Source organism: Eptatretus burgeri, chromosome 2 (genome assembly GCF_056783735.1).
Source record: "Eptatretus burgeri isolate ZD-2024b chromosome 2, Ebu_testis_v1, whole genome shotgun sequence".
NCBI classification, from domain to species: domain Eukaryota; kingdom Metazoa; phylum Chordata; class Myxini; order Myxiniformes; family Myxinidae; genus Eptatretus; species Eptatretus burgeri.
The window spans coordinates 132544389-132565701 of record NC_140962.1 but is presented as its reverse complement, the minus strand read 5'-3'; the positions used below and the strand labels follow the sequence as shown (position 1 = coordinate 132565701).

General features: G+C 43.2%; 1 protein-coding gene and 1 long non-coding RNA gene across 4 annotated transcripts in view; one reads left to right on the top strand and one right to left on the bottom strand.

Moving 5' to 3' along the window:
* The window catches only part of LOC147033175 (uncharacterized), a 388661-nt gene that overhangs the window by 124093 nt on the left and 243255 nt on the right, over positions 1-21313 (bottom strand). The gene's annotated exons all lie outside the window — the stretch shown is intronic.
* LOC147033182 (vasodilator-stimulated phosphoprotein-like) overlaps positions 709-21313 on the top strand; it is a 62233-nt gene continuing 41628 nt past the window's right edge. Inside the window, exon 1 of one of the 3 annotated variants that reach the window (XM_085871304.1) lies at positions 709-1017. In XM_085871304.1, coding sequence (XP_085727430.1) covers positions 724-1017 — 294 coding nt within the window. In that variant the 5' untranslated portion in view covers positions 709-723. Of the gene's footprint in view, positions 1018-1592; positions 1688-21313 lie in introns of those variants that run through there. The other 2 variants (XM_085871306.1, XM_085871305.1) reach the window with 2 other exon arrangements.

Below are 21313 nucleotides of genomic sequence, written 5' to 3'. Positions count from 1 at the left end.
GAATCTCAATGTGTAGTCTGGTGGCACTTCAATTGAACTGGCACTATGGGTGCACTAGTCTGATCTGGTGGAACTTAAGAATGAACTTATCAAGCTTTGAACTGATGGGAGAATGGAACCACACCATTGAGAGCTTTGTTCCCGATGGTCTAATTAAACCGGCCCTATCTCCCGGTCAACTTTCGGTCTTCAAATTGGCAACACACCACCACCACCATCCATACGCGTGATCTTTTTTACTCTCCCCATTTACTTGCAACTTGCTATTTTTCCTTATCAGGATAGGTATGGAGGTGGTTCGGAGTTGGGAGCAGCCGACCAGTACGTGTTGTGGGGAAGAAGGTAAGGATCAACATTCCCACCATATTTGCGCACGTCATAAATTGATGGACCTATCTATATACACAGTTCAGGCCGAAAGCTACTTGTGGCTCAGGCTGGTTTGGTGATTTTCGCTGCAGCAAAGGAAATCAAGACACTGTACTTTGAAATATAGATAAGAGTTATACTTTTGATGAGAGGTTAATGTTGTTCAATAGCGGCGATAAATGACAATCCATAAAATCTTACATTTCAAATGGATTTAATCAAGGTTGTGGGACGCAATACATACCGAAAAGAGTTTTTAAAGTGGTTATTTTTCGATGCTTCACATCTGATGACGTCACAACTGTGGTTGTGGAGGTTTTGCAAAGTTCACTTCGAGTTTAGGAAAGCCTGACAATGGAAGAGGTGGGGCGAACTTGTAGGGGGGCGTGGCGGCGAAAAGGAGGATGTGAGAAGGTGGGAGAGGAAAAGAGGGACGGGGTGGGACGTGAAATATGTGGCATCCCCAATGACTTTAACCACACCCAAAGCACCTCGCTCAACCTCTCTCCCCTCCGCCCCATCTACCCACTATCCCCCCGTTCACCTGCCCACCTTTCCTGTGTCTGTCCACAGGACCACACCTGCGGGACCCCTCTTTCGGTTACCAGGACACTTCCACGTCGGACTCTTGGGCATCGCGGACATGAGGTTGGTACTTGTGTCCTAGGGAAGTGGCCGAGATCGAGTCTGAAGGACGGTGAAGGAGTGTGAGAATGGCGAGACGAGGAAGTTTAGTATTAGAGTGAAACACTCATGGGTGGCAGGACAGCTCGGCTGGGATGGGCTCTCTTTGGTTCTGTGTTTGAATCACGAATCACGACAGTGTTTGGATTGGAGGAAGTGTGACTAAAACCACCATTCTGTTGTGGTGCCATCAGGGGGCGCCGCATTATTAATCACGGCCTTGGAATGTTTGTGTGTGTGTGTGTGTGTGTGTGTGTGTGTGTGTGTGTGTGTGTGTGTGTGTGTGTGTGTGTGTGTGTGTGTGTGTGTGTGTGTGTGTGTGTGCACATCAAGAGATATTCACAGAAGAGGGTGAGAGACACACTGGGGCACAGGCACTGAGATAGAGAGGAGAGAAAGAGAAGGAAAGGGTGACGCACACACACACACATGCACACACTAATGGAGGTGGATACTTCGAGATGTGGGAGGGCTCCGTTCCACCTTCTGAAACCCACATATGGAGATAACAACGGATAACACACACACACACACACACACACACACACACACACACACACACACGGGGAGACAGGTACTGAGATGGAGACGGAGAGTACCTTAAACCGACCGTCCTGCCTTCATTCAGGTGGAGGTAAATTGTCCTGCTTAGAATAACTTTCTCAAGAGTAAGATAATCAAGTGGGCTGTCAATGCTCAGTAAAATGTAAGTTTTATAAAGTTGAAGGGAAGAAATTTGTTCAGTAGTGTGCGGGTTCAAGTAGATTAATACCAAACTATGTATATGGTAGTTTTTAATGTGTTCGGGTCGAAGAGCGATTCTCTCTCTACTGGAGATGAAATGTGGTGAAAAGCATAAAGATCATTTCGGAGATTCCCGAAACTGCTGATTGTAAAAAAATAAATAAATAAATGTTTTGAAAGTTTGCACAGCGAGACTCTGACGGTGGTTGGAGAGGGTGACGTGATGCAGTTCCTCTCTCGGAAATTGGAAGGACAATCGCAAAGGTGTCCACAATACCAGGAGGACACCTGCACCGGACAGCACTTCGGGCCTTTGTGAACTCCCGACGCCTCTGCCAATTGCTGACGCTGCGCTTTCCCGGTGCCATGTTTCTCTTTTTCATCCCACAAATGAAAAGAGCACAAGTATCGATTGCTACCAGGTTGCTTTAACAACTTTATAGTATGATTACCTCGGTGTACGTTTATACTCATTGTCACCTGATGTGCTGAGGTTGGATTATGAAACGGCTCTTCTCCGGCCTGTTCACCTGTTTTCCTGAGTCTGATTTTATTTTGAGCACTTCCCTCCAGGATTTGAAATCTGCTGCCCACTGCTTTGTCGTGGTCTCTCCCATTTCTACCTCTTACCTGTCCAATACCCGCCGAGTCCCTGCTCACGTTTCGCCTGCAACCCAGCACGCTCAGGTGTACCTGCATGCATTTTTGTCCAGCCTTTTCCACTTCTTGTCTGGTGATCCTTTGCCGTCTGCAATTCTGTTCTTCCATGAAAGAGCTCTTGGGAAAAGGAAGCACTTTTGGTTGACTGTCAGGTCTACGCAGGCCGAGCTGCGTACATCATTACACCTTTCGCAAGGGTGTGCTTATGTTGAACTTTCACCTCTTGCTATTTCCATTGTTTTTTGTTTATTATCCCTGCACTTAGGTCCCTTCTTTGTTTTTATATCTCGACCACACCATATGCTGGAGAGTCACACTTGTGCAGATAAGAATGTCTTAACGAGAATTGAACAATCACTTTCTGAAAATATCATGGACAGCCATTTCTGCAAAAGGTAGGTTGTTCAATGCAAATTGCATCTTCATGTTACCTGATGTTGGACCAGTTTGCCAACCATGTCCTTCACGATTTCTTATCGTAGACTTTGAGGACATGGAACTCAAGTCTGTTTTGAACTCCAAATAGTGTTGGTACTGCCAAAGCAAAAATTATGTTTGCCATACATTGCAAGCACAAACTTTTCAAAATGCCGTTGACAAGATCATCTGTGACGTCCCAAATATCATCCAACTGCTGCAAAACATCACTGAAAGCAGTTGACTTTCGGAGAAATTCCATTGGCTTCATCTTTCCTTTGCTTTGAAAGCACTGACCGAGTCGCATCCTGTGAATGCGTGAAGATGCAACAGAGCATTCATTCATTGTACATTGGTTCTTCTTTCGTATGCAGTACAAGGCTACGAAATGGCATCATTGGCTGAAAGCGTGGCTCTGCCGCTGATGCATTGCCCCCTGTAGATGAGCACAGGAATTTGCAATTTGTCCAGGGTGCCGGAAATTGCTTGCCTACTCTTCGCGAAGCACACCGTGAGATCTTTGACGTCCACGGCACCCACATTGATGAATCGCCCTGCCTGCGAAACACTGGGATGACAGCTTACTTCTGGGCCGAGATCTGAACCCAAGCTAGACAGCGTACCTCTCATGCGTACCTCTCGGCCATCCTTCCTGCCCATGCACATTGGTGCCGAGTACTGATGTACCGGCTTTGTAATGTAAAGCAAGTGCTTCAAGTTTCCAAAATTGTGACATTGATGTTCCTTGCATGGAAGAGTAATATCCAGGAGTTTTTGCTCTCACATACTCCTCTTCTTGGTTTGAAGCATACATACCATACAATACCACTCTCGAATCGGTTCCTTCTTGATTGGACTTCAATTATGGAATCGTAGCTTTATTACTTTCATCTGTTGCCTCCTTTGCAAGAATAACTCTTCTCTCCCATGCATTCTACTTGAAAAATCATCACCTGATCACACTTTTGTAAATTAGTTCTATCGCCAATTGTTCGTTGTCTTCATTGCACGAGAACCTCTTGTGGTCACGTGGGGGTTTTTGTTGTACTTTGACCTTTTGAGAATTGTTTTTTCGCCACATCCTCTTTTCTTCTTCTCAAGAGTTTTTACAGATTTAGAACTGTACATGTCCCTACTAATAATTTCATCACAAAGCTTAGACAATCATGTTGTGAATCTTCTCACAAGTCTGTTTGAAGTTGTTTGGTATTTCCTTCATGGAGTAGAATATGGCATTAACATCTTCAATTGTCAAAGTATCAACAGAAGGTAAATGTTCACCTTCAATGTTTTTCATCCGGAATGAAAAACATGGATTGTCAGTCTTTGCTAAAGAGCTATCAGCTGTTCTGAAACCTTTCAGAGACTTCAACAAAAGTTTTCCCACAACGCGGCCCTGATGTTGAAATTCCACTACTTTATTTTGAAATTTCACTGTCTTCTTCATATTTACCATTGTCTTAACCTGGTGTAGGCTTGGTGGGAAGGGTGGCTGGCTTGGGATCCGAGGGTCCCGAGTTCAAGCCCTGTCGGCTGCTGAATTAACATCAGGTGGAGTGGACTCGGCCAGTCATCCTCCGAGGTTGGTGAAATGAGTACCCAGTGTACTGGAACTTGGGGCACTGCATCAGCAGCATAGCCACGTCCCTCACCAGTGATGCAACCAGCAGCCACAGGCTGCACACAAGAGTGAGTGTATGGCCATTGTCTTCAGCTTTAGTCTTTTTATTGGCTCAAATAAATTCTCACCCTTTTCAATTCTCTTTCCTCTACGAAAGCATTATTTGCTTCCTCTCATACTTTCTCAGCTCCAAGGAGATCAATTTTAATATCAATCGGGATGTTGTCGAGTTTTCCCTTCTCTGTCATGAATGGATTCACAAAGCTTTTGACGGCTTCAATGGTTTTCGGCATCTTGCTCTGACCTTCGATTTCTGATTTTCTTAAGTCCTTGATGAGTCGGTGGACATGTCCGCTAATGAATGTGTAGCTGCTCGATACTTTGACCTTTCATGAGTTGTGCATATCCATCTCTGCAATGCGGAATAGTTGCACATTATTCCCGATGAACCGGCACCACATGCACCTCAATGGGACTTCGCATGCTTCATGAATGTCTCTTCCATTGCTTTGTCAACATCAGTTCGACAACAAGGAATCCTTGACCGTGCCACACACTAAATAGAGTTGTGTCGTAGTCAAGGCAGGGCAGAAGTTTGATGCCATCTGACCTCGCCCCTTAGAAATGGAAGAGGAGGAGAACAACAACAACTGGTCTTTGTAACTTGAGATGGTCTCATCATCTACAACTTCTAGAAGATATTTCCTTGGTGTCGGTGAAACGTCTTCATTCTTGTCATTCAAAAATTACCCCAGTAGCAGTCGTTCAAGACTCTCCAGCACTGTCTAGTGACACGCCATAGCTCGGCTGTAGTTCTTGCCACTGCGGGCACCATGAATTATTATTTCTGGTCCCACCGAGCCTGCTTCAAGTTAAACATCAGGGAATACACAGCTTCCCAGTTGTTGTGTTTTTTTGAATCATTCATATGAAGGTATGCACATGTCAGATGAAATGTCCCAACAACAATAATGTGCTTATCATGGCTCAATGGATCATTCCACACCAGTAGCTATGCTTTTATGCAAACACCCATGTGAAATGTGGTGATGCTCTACTTTTGTCCCACTTCATGAGAAGCTTCTTCAGCTAGATTCTAGCACTGCTGCACAGTCTTGTAGTCTGCAATAGAACTGTGTATGAGTACATAGTATCCAATTATGGTAGGTCTTCGTGGTGAATCACCAGTGATATATATATATATATATATATATATATATATATATATATATATATATATATATATATATATATATATACATACATACGCATACAGTGGCCTGCTGAAGTATTCATCCCCAACCAATAATGACCCATTTAAATGAACTCGTGCATGCCCATAGGTGCGTGGCCATACGTGAAAACAAAAAAAAAAAAAAAAAAACTTTCATACAGCGCGCCAGAAACAACAATGACACAGGCCGTTCCTTCACTCTCGCGTTCTCACGCCAACCACACTTCCACACACAGAGTTAATTAAAATCCAAATTTAAATCAAGTTTACTTCCCTGTCTTTGCTTGCCATGACATTCGCTGCCATGTAACCGACACGGCCCGTGACGTCATCGTCGGCCGGCCGCGCACCGGCCTACGCAGCCACGCCTATGCAGCAACGTGTCATGTCATTGGTTGGTAAATAAATGGCCGCAGCAACGTGTCATGTCATTGGTTGGTAAATAAATGGCCATAACTTGGGAAGGACTTGTCCAATTAATATCAAACATTGACAAAGCACATCCTCAGGTCCCCAGCAATATAGCTGGCAAGTTTCAATGAGATCGGACCAGTGGTTGTCAAGAAACAGCGGTCACACACACACACACACACACACACACACACACACACACACACACACACACATTGCTGGAATTATGGATAGATGATGAAGAAACAACTTTTCCAAATGAACTTTTTATTCATAACTAAACACTGTTAGAGTTGAAGAACATGTCAGTTCGGCAGCCATATTTTTTTTAAAATAAAAAATCTTCAAAAATCTTCTCTGAAACGGCTGAGCGGATCAAGGTGAAACTTTACAGGTATCAATGTCTATCCAAGAGGAACAAAAAGTTCTCAAACTATGATGTCATAGGTCACATGGTTTGACACATGCTTTTTTTTCAATGAACCTTAGAGAAAAATTTTCTCCAGAACGGCTTGAGAGATCGATGGGAAACTTCACCCACATGTTTCCCAAGCCTTCGGGATACCAGGGTGTTCACAAATAATTAATACGTTATGTGGTCTGGCAGCCGTATTGGATTGATTAGCAATCTTAAAAAAAAATTATTTCTTTTAAACTACTTCATCAATCGACATGAAACATCACATTTACGATCTCGTAGTCATGGAGATTATGTTTTAAATTTCAACCTGATCGGACACATGATCTGGCAGCCAGAATTATTTAATATTTTGAATCTGAGTTCAGGGATTTAAATCAAACTTGGTACAAATATGTATAATGATGTAATGATGTAATGATGTGGGCGGAGGCATATCTGGTGACGTCACAATGTCGAAGAGTGCCCTTCGAGTTTGTTAATTTAACTTTTTCACATTTTATGTACATTTTTTTTTTTTTTTGCTTTATCACTTTGGTGTAGTTTGCAAAGACTATACATTAAGTTTCATTTGAAAGCATCATGAAATAAGCTCAGGTGGCATCAAAATATGAAAACTTTGGAGGAGGGTGATTACTTTTGCAGGTCACTGTACAAATCCTCCCCATCCTGACATCCTTGCAGTGTACAGTCTGAGCATCGTCCATAGAAGGTTATTCTTACTTGATGCAATGAATATTGTGTCTGCACACTCTTATTGCTTTTGTCTGGTAACCGTAGCAGGGCTCTTTCTCCATGTGGCATAACAGTCTGGAAGGCTTTCATGTTGTTGCTGTTCTTGCCAACGTTCCTTTGTTATTGGCACAGTTAGGTTTTGTTCATCAGAATTCGCTGTGTCCTGGAGCATGATACCATGAGCTGTATGTAAAATCCTTGAACATATTACAGCAACTCATTTCAGAGTTTGTCAAAGTTATCAACCTCAGAGTATAAAAGACTAACTTTCCTTGTGAGTTTCATACAATTTGTTGAGACAAAACAAATTTTGCCTTTTGTGCAGCATTAGCATTGGCAGTTTCCAGTTCTAAACTGAAGCTGTAGTTTTCACAATGTCCATATTTATTTTTCAAAGTTATTACTTCTTTACTTTCGAGCATATGTCTCAATATCATGGACAGCAATGTATGCTTTGGCATGGTCCACCTGCCATTGGTTGTGGCGCTGCAAATGTCCTGACCTATGGATAGTGCAAGTCTATTTAGTGGAACATTGTCTTCTGCTTCTTTTCCAGACAATACAATTTTCAAAAGTATTTCTAGCTCACTTGGTACGATTTACAGATATTCAGCAGTTGGCAGCTATGGTATCTGTTTCGTATCCCATTGATAGGTCGGATCTGAATCCGGACCTTAACCAAGATGTAATCGGCTTGTTCTTGTCATCTTCCCAACCTGTCCACCAAGTTTTGTCATAATCCATCCACAACCTTTTGAGATTTCGTACTCACAGACGGACAAACAGAAATAGATAGGGGTGAAAACGTAACCTCTGTCGTCCTTCGGTGGCGGAGGTGAATATGCAGTCTTGACGAAACAGAACTCCATCAACCACAACAGAAGCAAATATCTCTCCACCAGATGAAGATGATAAGATAGCTGCAGAATCCTAAGATGGTGTAACCAACCTTTGTATATTTTTTTTGTGAACGTTTGGTAACCGTCCGTCTCTATGATACCGATGTCCATCACCTGGTTTTTCAATAATCGTTCAACATTCTTCATTCATTTTCTTGGGTGACTCTATTGGTTGAGCTTGTCTTTAATTGCAAATTTCTTTTAGTCGTTCCAGTCATTGTAATGGCTCAGAAAGACTTGAAGGAAGGGTGAAACGTTTGCATGATGAGTTTTTGTATAATACACTTTATGCCTGGTGTTGGCTTAATGGTTAGGGTGGTGGGCTTGGGATCTGAGGATCCTGAGTTCATATCCCCCCTCGGCTGCTGAATTAATACCAGGAGTGGTTGACTCTGCAAGCCTCGTGTGAGCTTAGGCCTAAGTCACATTTGCCACGGCGGCCGTGGGGTCTCCAAAATCTACGGCCACTAGCAATTATATGGCGGCCGCAGTATTTCCACGGTCACACAATGTAGCAGTCGCATATGTTTTTATTTTTCGGGGAGCCGCACGACATATTTATAAATTATGGAGACCGAAAACGTGGGGGTGCCGTACGGTCTTTGATTTGATGTCGCACGGTGACCTTAGGGCGTTCCTACGGCAGCCATAGAATTTTCAAGGCAGACGCAAGGCGACCGCAGGGCGACCGCAGGGGGACCGCAGGGGGGCCCTAAGGCGAGCATTTGGCCAGATGGACGGTAACTAGTGGGTTTTTTTTTAACCAGTTCTTTTGTTTCGGCTTGTCGAATTGCTACGGCGAACGAAGAAATGAAAAAAGTTATAACTCCGTGTTATATTTCCACGGCGACCCTACGGCCTGTAAAATATAGCCAAACGGCGTAGGGCCACGCTGAGGCCACCTCAGAAACTCTGCGGCCGCCGCACGTTTCTGTCAATTCAGAGAGCGAATGGCCGTCGTATCCTCGCCATAGAGCAAATGTGACTTAGGCCTTAGTGGTTAGGGTGGCTGGCTTAGGATCTTTGGTTCCTGAGTTAGAGCCCTGTTGGCTGCTGAATTAGCACCAGGTGGGGTTGACTCAGCCTGTCGTCCTTCTGAGGTTGTTAAAATGAGTACCAGCTTGCTGGTGTCCTGCATCGGTGTGGCAACCCATCCAGGATTGTGCCCAATATCCCAGGAGACTGCTGAGGCAGCACCAATGCTCCACACACAGTATGGTCCCAACGGAGGGATGGATGGGATTGACTCTGCCTGTCATCCTTCCGAGGTCGGCAAAATGAGTGCCAGCTTGCTGGTATCCTGTGTTGGAGTGGTGACCCGTCCAGGATTATGTCCAATAGCCAAGGAGACTGCTGAGGCAGCACCAACGCTCTACAGAGAGTATGGTCCCAAAGGATGGATGGATGGATGGATAATACACTTTTCCTCTTGTTCTTCTTTCTATCGTTTCTTTTGTACTGGTGTTGGTGCATCGTTGTTGGACGAGGCCTGATTCCTGTCATGGAAATGATCACTGTGTTAACCCTTTGAACATTTATGAAGAATTATCTAAAATGTTAGAATGAGCCCACACACAGCGAGTGTGCCACTCATTTTCTTGGGAACATCTCTCAATCTGTTATTTAGGATCCAAATAATCGGAAAATCACAATGGCGGAGAATCCTGAGGGGGTGCATGATAGGCTGCCGTGGTTCCTTTATTATTGCTTTTTACTAAAGTGAACAGAACCACCTCCTTCAAGAAAAAGAAAGAAACAGGCTAAGCTCATGAAAAATCTTCCACCAAATCCACCACATCCCCTATAGAAGGCCTAATGGTTTGTGATCACGCTGACAAAAATTCACAAGATTTCAGCATAGAGCTTTCCCAATGCTCTGACCCATTGAACATCTCTCTCCCAAAGCAGAACAGGACAAACTTCACAAAGAAGCATTTTGATTGCTTCCACAATTAACCGCACTCCAGTTGAATTGAACAATTAGCGATGTATGCATGCTCCGTACCCCCACTTTCGGCACTCTATTTTGATTTTGTAGACTTTTAAATTTTGTCCAAACCGCTAAGAGATGCAACAGCACAAAAGAGATGGGATGCGTTGATGCACCGGAATAGAATCAAAACCCAGGAGCACTCCAAGAAAAAGTCAAGCATCCTTGTTAAATATCCGTATAATGGTGGAAGAGAGTCTTCTCACACTGTCTTTCATCACCGGCAGTTGCTGAGCACTTATAACCTCAGCACTCTTGAGCTCTTCCTCGGGAACATCCAAGAACATCATATGAACCCCTCCTCTAGACCCTCCATTCTGGGGAAGATACCCTTGCTTCTCAGAACATTCCCAGGTCCCAAAACTCCTTGCATACCCATTACCAGGAATAATCACACCTCAATGTTGGGAAAGCCATCACCATGATTTCCAGCCTTTTTTATCCCCCCTCCCCCCTCTCCAGCATCAGCTAAATCATTCTCAGAAAGTTTTGCCAAATGCCTCACAATCGATACAGTCATGACATCATGTTCACCTTTAACACTATTATCCACTCCATCAATATATTTTGCTTTGAGGCTGCATGAGCCGTCCACCCCCAAATAGTCTAACGATATGAGCACTTGTCAAATGACCACGAGATATTTACTGTATTTCAACGTTTTCAATGTCGGTAGTAGTTGCCTCAAACCCAATCAACTGTTGCCTTGGCAACAATTGTGCAAAGCTATGCCCAAATGTCCTTGAGCTCGCTCTCATTGGGTCGACGAACAATCCATCTCATAAGCTTTATTTTTTTTTTGCAGTGTACAGTTTGTCAGCTGGATAAATGGTGGAAGGGATGCAGTGAGAATTAAATGGTAAAGTCAGGGTGTTGGTGAATTATGGAATGAAATTGGAGAAGAGCATAAAAAGACGGGGGAATGGTATGGAGGTGTGGGGATAGAAGGGAGGGAGGAAGGGGAAAGAGAATAAAGAAAGTTGTCCTTGTTTGACAGGTTTAACTGAACTCACTTATAGTTTTCTCATTATGCCCAAGCCTAGGCTTGCTGGATTCCATCACCACACAAAGAATTTCTTAACATCCATTCCACCTCTATTCCTTGTTTTGTGGTTGAAAACATTTCACATTCTCGATGAGTTACAACTGTACTTGCGATTCTGCCATTGGAATTTTCTTGCATACAAATTCGATGGAAAATATCCTTTTGGTTATTACAAAGATTCCTTTGAGATGAAAAGGTCAAATCCTGTTGCGGCTGAACTCAAGTTCTCAGACAGCAAACGTATTGTTCATTTCATTTGATTGTGCGTTTTGCAATTTTGCGAGAACTGTACTTTTTGAACCTGATGCATCCCAACTACTTTCAGTTCTTCTTTGAAAGCTTTTCAAGTTGTGGTTGTAAGGCTCATGGATGGGACCTGTACATAAATCGCATGGAGGACAAAGACGGTCCTGAGATATGTATGCCTTTGGCTGAATTAGACATGGAGACAATGAGCAAATTTCATGGCATTTTGAGCTAAGTGCTCGGGTGGGAATGCCGTACAAGCCAACCCACTTTACTTCTTCAAAAGGGGAATGAACCTGCCTGCCTTGCCGAAGACTCCGATGAATATCAATATAGAAGAGAAATTGATGACCATATTGATGCTGCCAATTGATTACATGCTGTCAATGCAATATATGCCATTGTTTGTTGATATTAGAGTTGAGTGCAAAGGAACTAAGACATGGGAAGAGACTATTTTGGCCCATCACTCCTTTTCCATATCCATGCAAGCAGGGAATTTTATCAATGTTCGGACAATCAATGGCCCACTCTTTTGCACCTTGAGATATTTGCCATTGACATCTTAAATACAGATGGGATATCAGCATTTACGTCACCACCAGAAGGACATTTACGGTTTCGGTTGAGATGCAGCGCTCCCTGCATAACTGTAGGATATAACTAGAACGACACTCGGTCGGGTGCATATGACCATGCTGAACGGTTTACGTTTTGTATCCCGTTGATAGGCCGAATCTGCATCTGAACCTTGAGCAAAATTGAATTGGCTTGTTATTGTCATCCAACCAAGTCATCCACCAAGTTTTATCATCGTCCGTCCTCAACGTTTTAAAATATCATGCGATGTATCAGTTTTGGCCCCAATCTCTCAATGGTGAAGAATCATTTTTTTTTAAATAAATTAAAAAATTCTACTATCTGGATCTCTATTCGGATCTTCACCAAAATCGAATCAATTTGTCCTTGTCACACACCCAACCATGCCCGCCAAGCTTCGTCCGAATCCGTCCACAACTTTTTGAGATATCGCTTTTGGTCCTATCTCTCAATGGTGAAAACATGGGGCCAAAAACGATTTTCTCCGCGTCCGAATCCAAGAATCCGAATCCAGATCTTCACAGAAATCTAATTGCTTCGTCCTTATTACATTCCCCACCTGTCCATCGAATTTCGTCCGAATCTGTTTCGAACTTTTTGAGATATCCTGCTCACAGCCAAACAAACAAACTGACAGACAGAGGTGAAAAAAAACAACCCTTGATGGTGAAGGTAATAACAATAACTAGAAGGGCACTGGGTGGAGCACATACCTCTACCACGCAATGGTCTGATTCAGTTGAACATATCGGACCCAATAATCTTGAAATACAGTATCGTTCTCCTTATATTTTTGGCCCGATCTCTCAATGGTGAAGAATCTCTTTAAAGATTAAAAATTCTTGGATTTGCATCCAGATCTTCACTAAAATTGAATCAATTCATCCTTCTCATGCACTCAACCTGTTCACCAAATTTTATCTGAATCCGTCCACAACTTTTTTGACATATTCAGCACACAAACAGACAAACAAACAAACAAGCCGGTAGGTGGCGATGGGTCACGGAGCATGGAAACTATAAGATGTAGAGCAAAATGGATGTCATATAGCCGATAGGGATTAAGGAAATACCTTAAGATTATGCATATCAAATCTCATCCAGTTCCATCTACTGATAACTACTCGGTATCCATTTGAATGAAAAGAACCGAAAATGCGGTTTCAAATCGGAAATCCCCAAAGTTCGAGGGGGTGCTGTGGGTGAAGAAAGATCTAAATCGAAAATCCGGCTCAATCGTTTGTGCACAATGTATTCCAGACGATTAGTGTGAATTTTCATGACCATCCGATCATAACCCGAGGAGGAGTAGCATTTGGCGCGAAGGCACCTCGAGCTCTCGCATATTATCGATTTTTGCATTAATTGACCTTTGACCCCTGACCTAAGCGAAATCGGTCAATATGTCCTGAGGTAAAGTTGTCGTACTCATTGAGTACCATGAACCTGCAAAGTTTCATTCGTATCGATGCACTCACCTGGTCGCAAGGGGGCCTTCAATTTTCGCCAATTTTCGCGCATACCCTAATTGTAGGGGGCGCTGCGGGTAAAGTATTCCATATATCACAAAAACCGGAATATATTTGATAGAGCATCACCTGTAGATCATTCGTGCCAAATTTCCTAACCCTACGTGCGATAATGGCTTTCGGAATTGATTTCGCGTGAACGGTACCGATTTTGAAGGTTTTTCGGTTGTTGCTCGGGAACCAAAGCGTCCCTAGCAACCGTCACAATTTCCAAAGCACGAGGTCATAAGATGTACCTACCACCCAAGTTTGGACAAAATCCACCCACGTTGACTACCAATTATGCTGATAACAAACGAACAAACATCCAAACAAACAGACAGAATTACTGACAATAAGGGTCACCTATTTCGGCGACCCAATAAGCAGACAGACAGGGGTGAAAAACGTAACCTCCTTCCACCTTCGGTGATGGAGGTGATAATAATAATTAATACGAGTTCTCTTCCAAGGAACTTCGATGCAAGCGGAGGCTCTTTGGTCCATCAAGTCTGCACAATGGTTGTCAACCTATGGATGTTTGCCCGTGCTCTATGCTTTTTAAATGCTGAACGTCAAGCAAGGAAACAGCATGTCCCAAGGAAGCTGTAAAGTCTGAGTATGATTCGGCGAAGGTTCCAATCCACTGACTGAGAGCCTCGAGTCAAACGTTCTCACCATTACACCACCAGTCTGGTAGTTTGAGAGGTTTTTGTTAAGTTTGACTTCCTCTGATATATATATATATATATATATATATATATATATATATATATATATACATATATATATACATATATATATACATATATATATATATATATATATATATATATATATATATATATATATATATATATATATATATATATATATATATTGGTTTGGCTGTTGTGTTCTAATGCCCATTTTGCTTCCTTGAGTTTTAGCCTTTCGGATAAAATATTGCTACTCCTTTAGCTTTAAATACTGGTGCATTGGCTCGTACGACATAACTCATTTGCAATTGATCAATTCGGATTATCATCAAATCCGTTCCAGTTGCCGAGCGGTACCTCGAAGATGTCTCGTTTGGGTTTGAATCCCAACCCAGCTATAAACTGTCATCCCAGTGTTTCACAGGTAGGACTCTGATGGACGTTAAACTGAGCGTTCTGTCTGCCGGTATTAGTTGGTGGACATTAAATATCCCACGGTTTCCCTCTTGAAGAGTAAAGCATGAGTCACATTTGTTCTACGGCTAGTATCCCCCCCCCTTGAATTGACAGAAACATGCGGCGGCCGCAGAGTTTCTGAGGTGGCCTCAAGGTGGCCCTACGCCGTATGGCTATCTTTTACAGGCCGTAGGGGTCTCTGGAATTAAAGCGCGGAGTTATAACTTTTTTCATTTCTCGGTTGGCCGTAGCAATTCGACAAGCCGTAGCCATGACGTAGATGTGTTCCACGTCGACCGTACGGTGGGCTTGCGTTATTCGTGCGATTTCCGTAGGCTCTTATCAATGAAAAATGAATTTTGCCAACCCCCAAAAAATTACGGCGGCCGCACTATTTCCACGTTCGCCTTAGGGCCCCCCTGCGGTCCCCCTGCGGTCACCTTGAGGCTACCTTGCGTCTGCCTTGAAAATTCTATGGCCGCCGCAGGGACGCCCTAAGGTCACCGTGCGACATCAAATCAAAGACCGTACGGCACCCCCACGTTTTCGGTCTCCACAATTTCTAAATACCCCATGCGGCTACCCAAAAAATAAAAACACATGTGACTGCTACATTGTGTGACCGTGGAAATACTGCGGCCGCCCTATAATTGCTCGTGGCCGTAGACTTTTTTTAAACCCTACGGCCGCCGAGCCAAATGTGACTGAAGCATAAGAGAGCTATCGACAGTACTATGAACAAATTACAAATTCCTACCATCAACTTAGTCAAGCATCAGTCCTGGCAAGCTGGTTCGTGAAACACTGTGGCCAAGCTTCCCCCAGCCAAGCCCACGAGAACGTGAGAATAATTGTGGTCGTTAAAGAAGAAGACCAGGATCTTGAAGCCAAGTGACCGGGTTTTCTTCCGTCCATCCTAACAGATAGGGCTGAACTTACGAAAGGCGTTTTTAAAGTTAGACGCGTGTAGAATCGCTAATCGTGCGATGATCACCCGTTCGCTGAAGAGTCTAATGCGGATCAAAACCTAGTCGCAAGCGTCTATACAACAAAGAAACTTCTACACGTCAGCGAGGCTTGTTTAAGGTCTTGAAGCGACCATTGCATGGCTTACAATTGGTAGTTTACAAGGGATGATGAATATGGATGTGTTGGGAGTGCTCGAATAAGCTCAAGAGGAGACAGAAGAGGATAGAATAGGAATAGAGCAGTTCACCGACGACGTGCGTTGAGCATCCTCGAGGATAGATGCAATCCTCTGGATATCAAATTTGTCCGGCATTGTACAGACTCTCGAAGGAATCATTTCGTTGGATGCTGAATCCAACAGTGAAGTGCAAGATGACCTGGATCAACCTACGATGCGGAGCAATGTGCTGAACCCCCTCCGGTGATTGTCCATAGCGCTGCAATTCTATGCAAGTGCATCATTTCAATTGGATGTTTGAGATGCGTGTGCTGTTTCACAAGCCACATGTTACAAAGTGATTAATTGCGTCACGACAGCCATTTGTGAGAAGAAAATGAACTTTATACTTTTTTCTTGATGCTCAAAGGAGAGCTGCAACAGAAGGATTCCATGCGATATCACAATTTCCTTGGCTTATTGGAGCTATTGATAGATCTCAAGTGGAAATTGTCAATCCTGGTGGTCCAAATGCACTCAGGTGTACAAACAGAATAGGCTACTATAGCCTTAATTGCCTATTTTGTGTGACCATCTACTCCTGTTCACTAATGTAGTTGCCAGATGGTTTGGGTCAGGGCATGACTTGAATATTTCAAGTCACAGCTTGATTAAACTAGTTTGTTGCTCTCATGAAAAATTTTCCCCTCTTTTTCTTTCCCGACATGGTGCTGTTGTTGAAATACACAAACGAAAACTGACATATTACGCGAGGCCAACGCGGAGTCATTTCGGTGAATTGGTGAGGTGCCCTCTTATATGGTGCACAAAACTAAAGATATTGTTACGTCTGTTGGGGGGGGGGGGAGGGGGTTGTTAGTAGATATCACCTGAGAGCAGATAGGAATGTATAGAGTAACATCGTCCATGTGTGAGTAGTTACCTATCTTGATGTAATAAGTAGGGACACATCAGCTTAAGGAATGTCGTGTTTGTATGTGCACCATACAGGGGTGGTGGGTGGTAATAATTAGTAATGGTTTATGGAGAAGGAAATTGTGTGTATAACCCCCTATGTAAACCTCTACCTGGGGTGCCGGGAGACTGGCAAGAAAGCAAGAGAGAGGTGGAGTTATAGACGCCTCCCAAGGGACGGAGCGAGGATCACCTCGGAGGGGTGGAGCATTGCCCGGGGAGAAGAGGGAGCAACTAATCGGACGGTTAGGTGTGTGCGGAGAGAAACGCTGACTTCTGAGAAGAACACGAGGAGAAAAGTTCCGAGGTAAACTGAGGAGAAAAGGGAGACTCAGAGGAGGACTCTGAGGAGGACAGTGGAGGAGGTCGTCATGCCTACCTGCCTCTGTCTATTTCCTCTGCCTGTTACCTGCTACCCATCATACTGCCCATCGTCCTCCTCACCCTCTCCACATCGCCGGCTCGTGGCTGCCCTGCGCCCATTCCTCCACCTGTTCATCCACCAGCTTTGTCCCTTTCCAGTCAGTAACTGAATCTGGTGTGAGGTGTCTTCTTTTCTTTAGATTTGTTTTATTCTCATTGTACATAATTATTTATTCTTCATTATGTGTCCCCCCCCCCCATCTTCCCCACCACTACCTGCCGTCATATCCCTACGCCGGTCAATCAACCCTTGTTTTTGCTTCAGGAATAAACCCTGTTGTTTTAACAGAGCGAAGGTTATCGTGTCTCTCCTCACGAACAGCGCGCACAAACCCACCATTTATTGAGCCGTTAACTCAACAATGTGTTTGAAAGGCATTTCATCGTAACTTAGGAGTGCACAACTGATCAGCTGTTGAGGCTCGCACAACTAATCGGCTGTTTTGGCACTCTCAACGAACCGGCTGTTGAGGCACTCTCAACTAATGGGCTGTTCAGGCACTCTCAACTAATCAGCTGTTTTAGGTGCTCACAACTAATTGGCTGTTTTAGCGTCCTCAACTAATCTGCTGTTTAGGCGATCTCAACTAATCGGCTGTTTAGGCGATCTCAACTAATCGGCTCATTAAGCACTCTCAACTCATCAGATGTTTCAGTGCTCTCAACTAATCGGCTGTTTAAGCGCTCTCAACCTATTGGCTGTTCAGGTGCTCTCAACTACTTGGCTGTTTCAGCGCTCACAACTAATCGGCTGTTTAAGCGCTCTCAACTAATCGGCTGTTTAGGCGATCTCAACTAATCTGCTGTTTAGGCGCTTCCAACTAATCGGATGTTTCGGCGCTCTCAACTAATCTGCCGTTTAGTTTCACACAACTAATCGGATGTTTAGGCGCTCTCAACTAATCAGCTGTTTCGGCACTCTCAATAATCGGCTGTTTTAGGCACTCTCAATAATCGGCTGTTTAGGCACTCTCAATAATCGGCTGTTTAGGCACTCTCAATAATCGGCTGTTTATGCACATACTTAGGTACGGTGATGTGAGTCTGGATGTACGTTTTGTCATTGTCGTTGATTGGTGGGGGGTGTTTAGATTTTAGAAGGGTATCGTTGTGGTGTTTCTGTCTGTAGGTCTTTGATTATTATTATTTTTTTTTTTTTTAACATCTTGCCTCTGTCTGTAGGTGCTCGATGGGTGTTATGTGCAACCTGTGGTGATTCACAGGGTTTTGTTTTATGTTGCCTGTTGGGTGTTTTAGATGTTTTGATAGGCTGGAAGCACAGGATGGGCTGGCACAGTCATTGACTGATGTCATAAACTGTATTTGTATTAGTTATGTTGTTTATTTGTGGTGTATGAAGTCTGTTCCTGTGAGTATCCTAAGTGGGGTTGCGCATGGTTCTTAATGTTCGTGATGTGATCTGAGAATGACATGGATTTGTTAAAAGTGACACCAAGTATTATTGCTTCGTGTGTGTGTGTGTGTGTGTGTGTGTGTGTGTGTGTGTGTGTGTGTGTGTGTGTGTGTGTGTGTGTGTGTGTGTGTGTGTGTGTGTGTGTGTGTGTGTGTGTGTGTGTGTGTGTGTGTGTGTGTGTGTGTGTGTGTGTGTGTGTGTGGAGGGAGAGGGGATAGGGATGTTCAGTGTGATGAGTGGTTTAGCACTATGTTTACCTCCATCACCGAATGTGGACGGAGGTTATGATTTCACCCCTGTTTATCTGTCTGTGAACAGGATATCTTAACATGTAGTGAACGCATTCGGACAAAACTTGGTGGACATGTTGGGTGGGTGACGAGGATGAGTTGATTCGATTTTGGTGAAGATCCAGATGTGGATACGAGAATTTTTTTTAATTAACCTCCGCCATCGAAGATCGGAGGTTACTGTTTTCACCCCCTTTCTGTTTGTTTGTTACTTACGAAATCTAAAGATTTCGTAAGTATATTGATGACTTCCGTTTCTGTTTGTGTGTTTGTTTGTAGGCACGATAACTCGAGAACGGAAGAAGCTACCAATGTCAAATTACACCACGTGATTCAGGAGGGTGATGGCTAGTGCTGATTATATTTTGGTCAAAATCGGTCAAAGGTCAAGGTCACAGTGAGGTCAAACATCCAAAACATTCGATTTTTGATGGTTTGGTACAGAATCATCGTAGAAACTTCTGGTTTGTGTCGCTACCTTCTCTAGAGACAGCTTTTATTAGACAAGGTCAGAGGTCAAGTTGACGATTTCATAAGTACCAGTCTATGACTGCTTGTTACTTGCGAAATCTAAAGATTTCGTAAGTATATTGATCACTTCCGTTTCTGTTTGTTTGTTTGTGTGTTTGTTTGTTTGTTTGTTTGTTTGTAGGCACAATAACTCGAGAATGGAAGAAGCTACCAATGTCAAATTACACCACGTGATTCAGGAGGGTGATGGCTTGCGCTGATTAGATTTTGGTCAAAGGTCAAGGTCACAGTGAGGTCAAACATAATTCCGTAAATTAATGTGGAGAAATGGAGTATTTTTGCTTCGCTCGACGTTACGAATTCGTTTTAACTTCGATTTTAATTTTGTCTTCGGTTTTTGCGATCGCTTAGGACGTTTAAAGCTTGGTTGTCGAAGTTCTGTTAAAAATCGGATGTTTTGGAGAAGTTTTAAGATTGCATAAAAAATATTTCACTCAACGCGTCACGGGTCGTCCCATGATGCAGTGCGCTCGAGCAGACGCATCGTTGAGTCACGTTAAGGTTTTCTGTGTGCGCGCTGACTGTGTTTTCGATAAAGATGGTGTTTAAAAGTCATTTTTTTATCCCAATAAAGGTTATCGTCGCATGCCTGACTCGCTGAGCCGTCGGATTATGTAAAGATTGTTGGTGGATGGCCGAATATTACAGTTTTGTGACTTTGATAAAATAATATTGAATAATTGCGTGGAGAAATGGAGATTTTTGGTTCAGTCGACGTTACGATTTTTGATGGTTTGGTACAGAATCGTCGTAGAAACTTCTGGTTTGCGTCACTACCTTCTCCAGAGACAGCTTTTATTAGACAAGGTCAGAGGTCAAGTTGACGATTTCGTAAGTACCAGTCTTTGACTGCTTGTTTGTTTGTTCGTTTGTTTGTTTGTGAACAGTATTACGGAAAAACTCCTCGACGGATTTCGACGAAACTTGGTGGGGGGTTAGGTATGGTCCAAGGATCATGCCATTAGATTTTGGACTTGGTCCCCCCCCCCCAAATAAATTGTTAGAGAAATTTTTTTGGCATTTCTACATGTTTTAAGTGATTTCCAACCCCCCCGCAAAAAAAATTGCTAAGAGAAAAAAATTTTTTTTTGCATTTCTACATGTTTTGTGCTTTCCAACCCCCCCAAAAAAATTGTTAGAGAAAATTTTTTTTTTGCATTTCTACATGCTTTAAGTGATTTCCAACCCTCCCCAAAAAATTGTTACCCCCCCCAAAAAAATTAAGAGAAATTTTTTTTTTCATCTCTACATGCTTTAAGTGATTTCCAACCCTCCCCCAAAAAATTGTTACCCCCCCCAAAAAAAAAAATTAAGAGAAATTTTTTTTTTGCATCTCTACATGTTTTAAGTGATTTCCAACACCCCACCCCCAAAAAATTTGTTGGAGAAATTTTTTTTTGCATTTCTACATGTTTTAAGTGATTTCCACCCCCCCCCCCAAAAAAAAATTGTTAGAGAAAAAAAATTTTTGCAACTTTTTTTTTCAACAAAATTTCGATTTCTTTTTTTTGCATCCCTACATGTTTTAAGTGATTTCCAACCCCCCCCCCCAAATGGAGCAAAGAACTATAACTTTGTCAGCACTGTTGACATCATATTTAATGAATAAGATATAAGGTTCACTTGAGTGACCCGGCAGTATTGGCGGCGGAGGTTTTGCACTCTCCCGAGTGCTCCCCCTCGAGTTTCTAAAGTGATAATGGATGAGAGACAGGGCCAAAAACGATATACAGTAGAGCATGATATTTCAAAAAGGTTATGAACGAGTTACGACAAAACATGGTGGATGAGTTAGGTCGGTGACAAGAACAAGCCGATT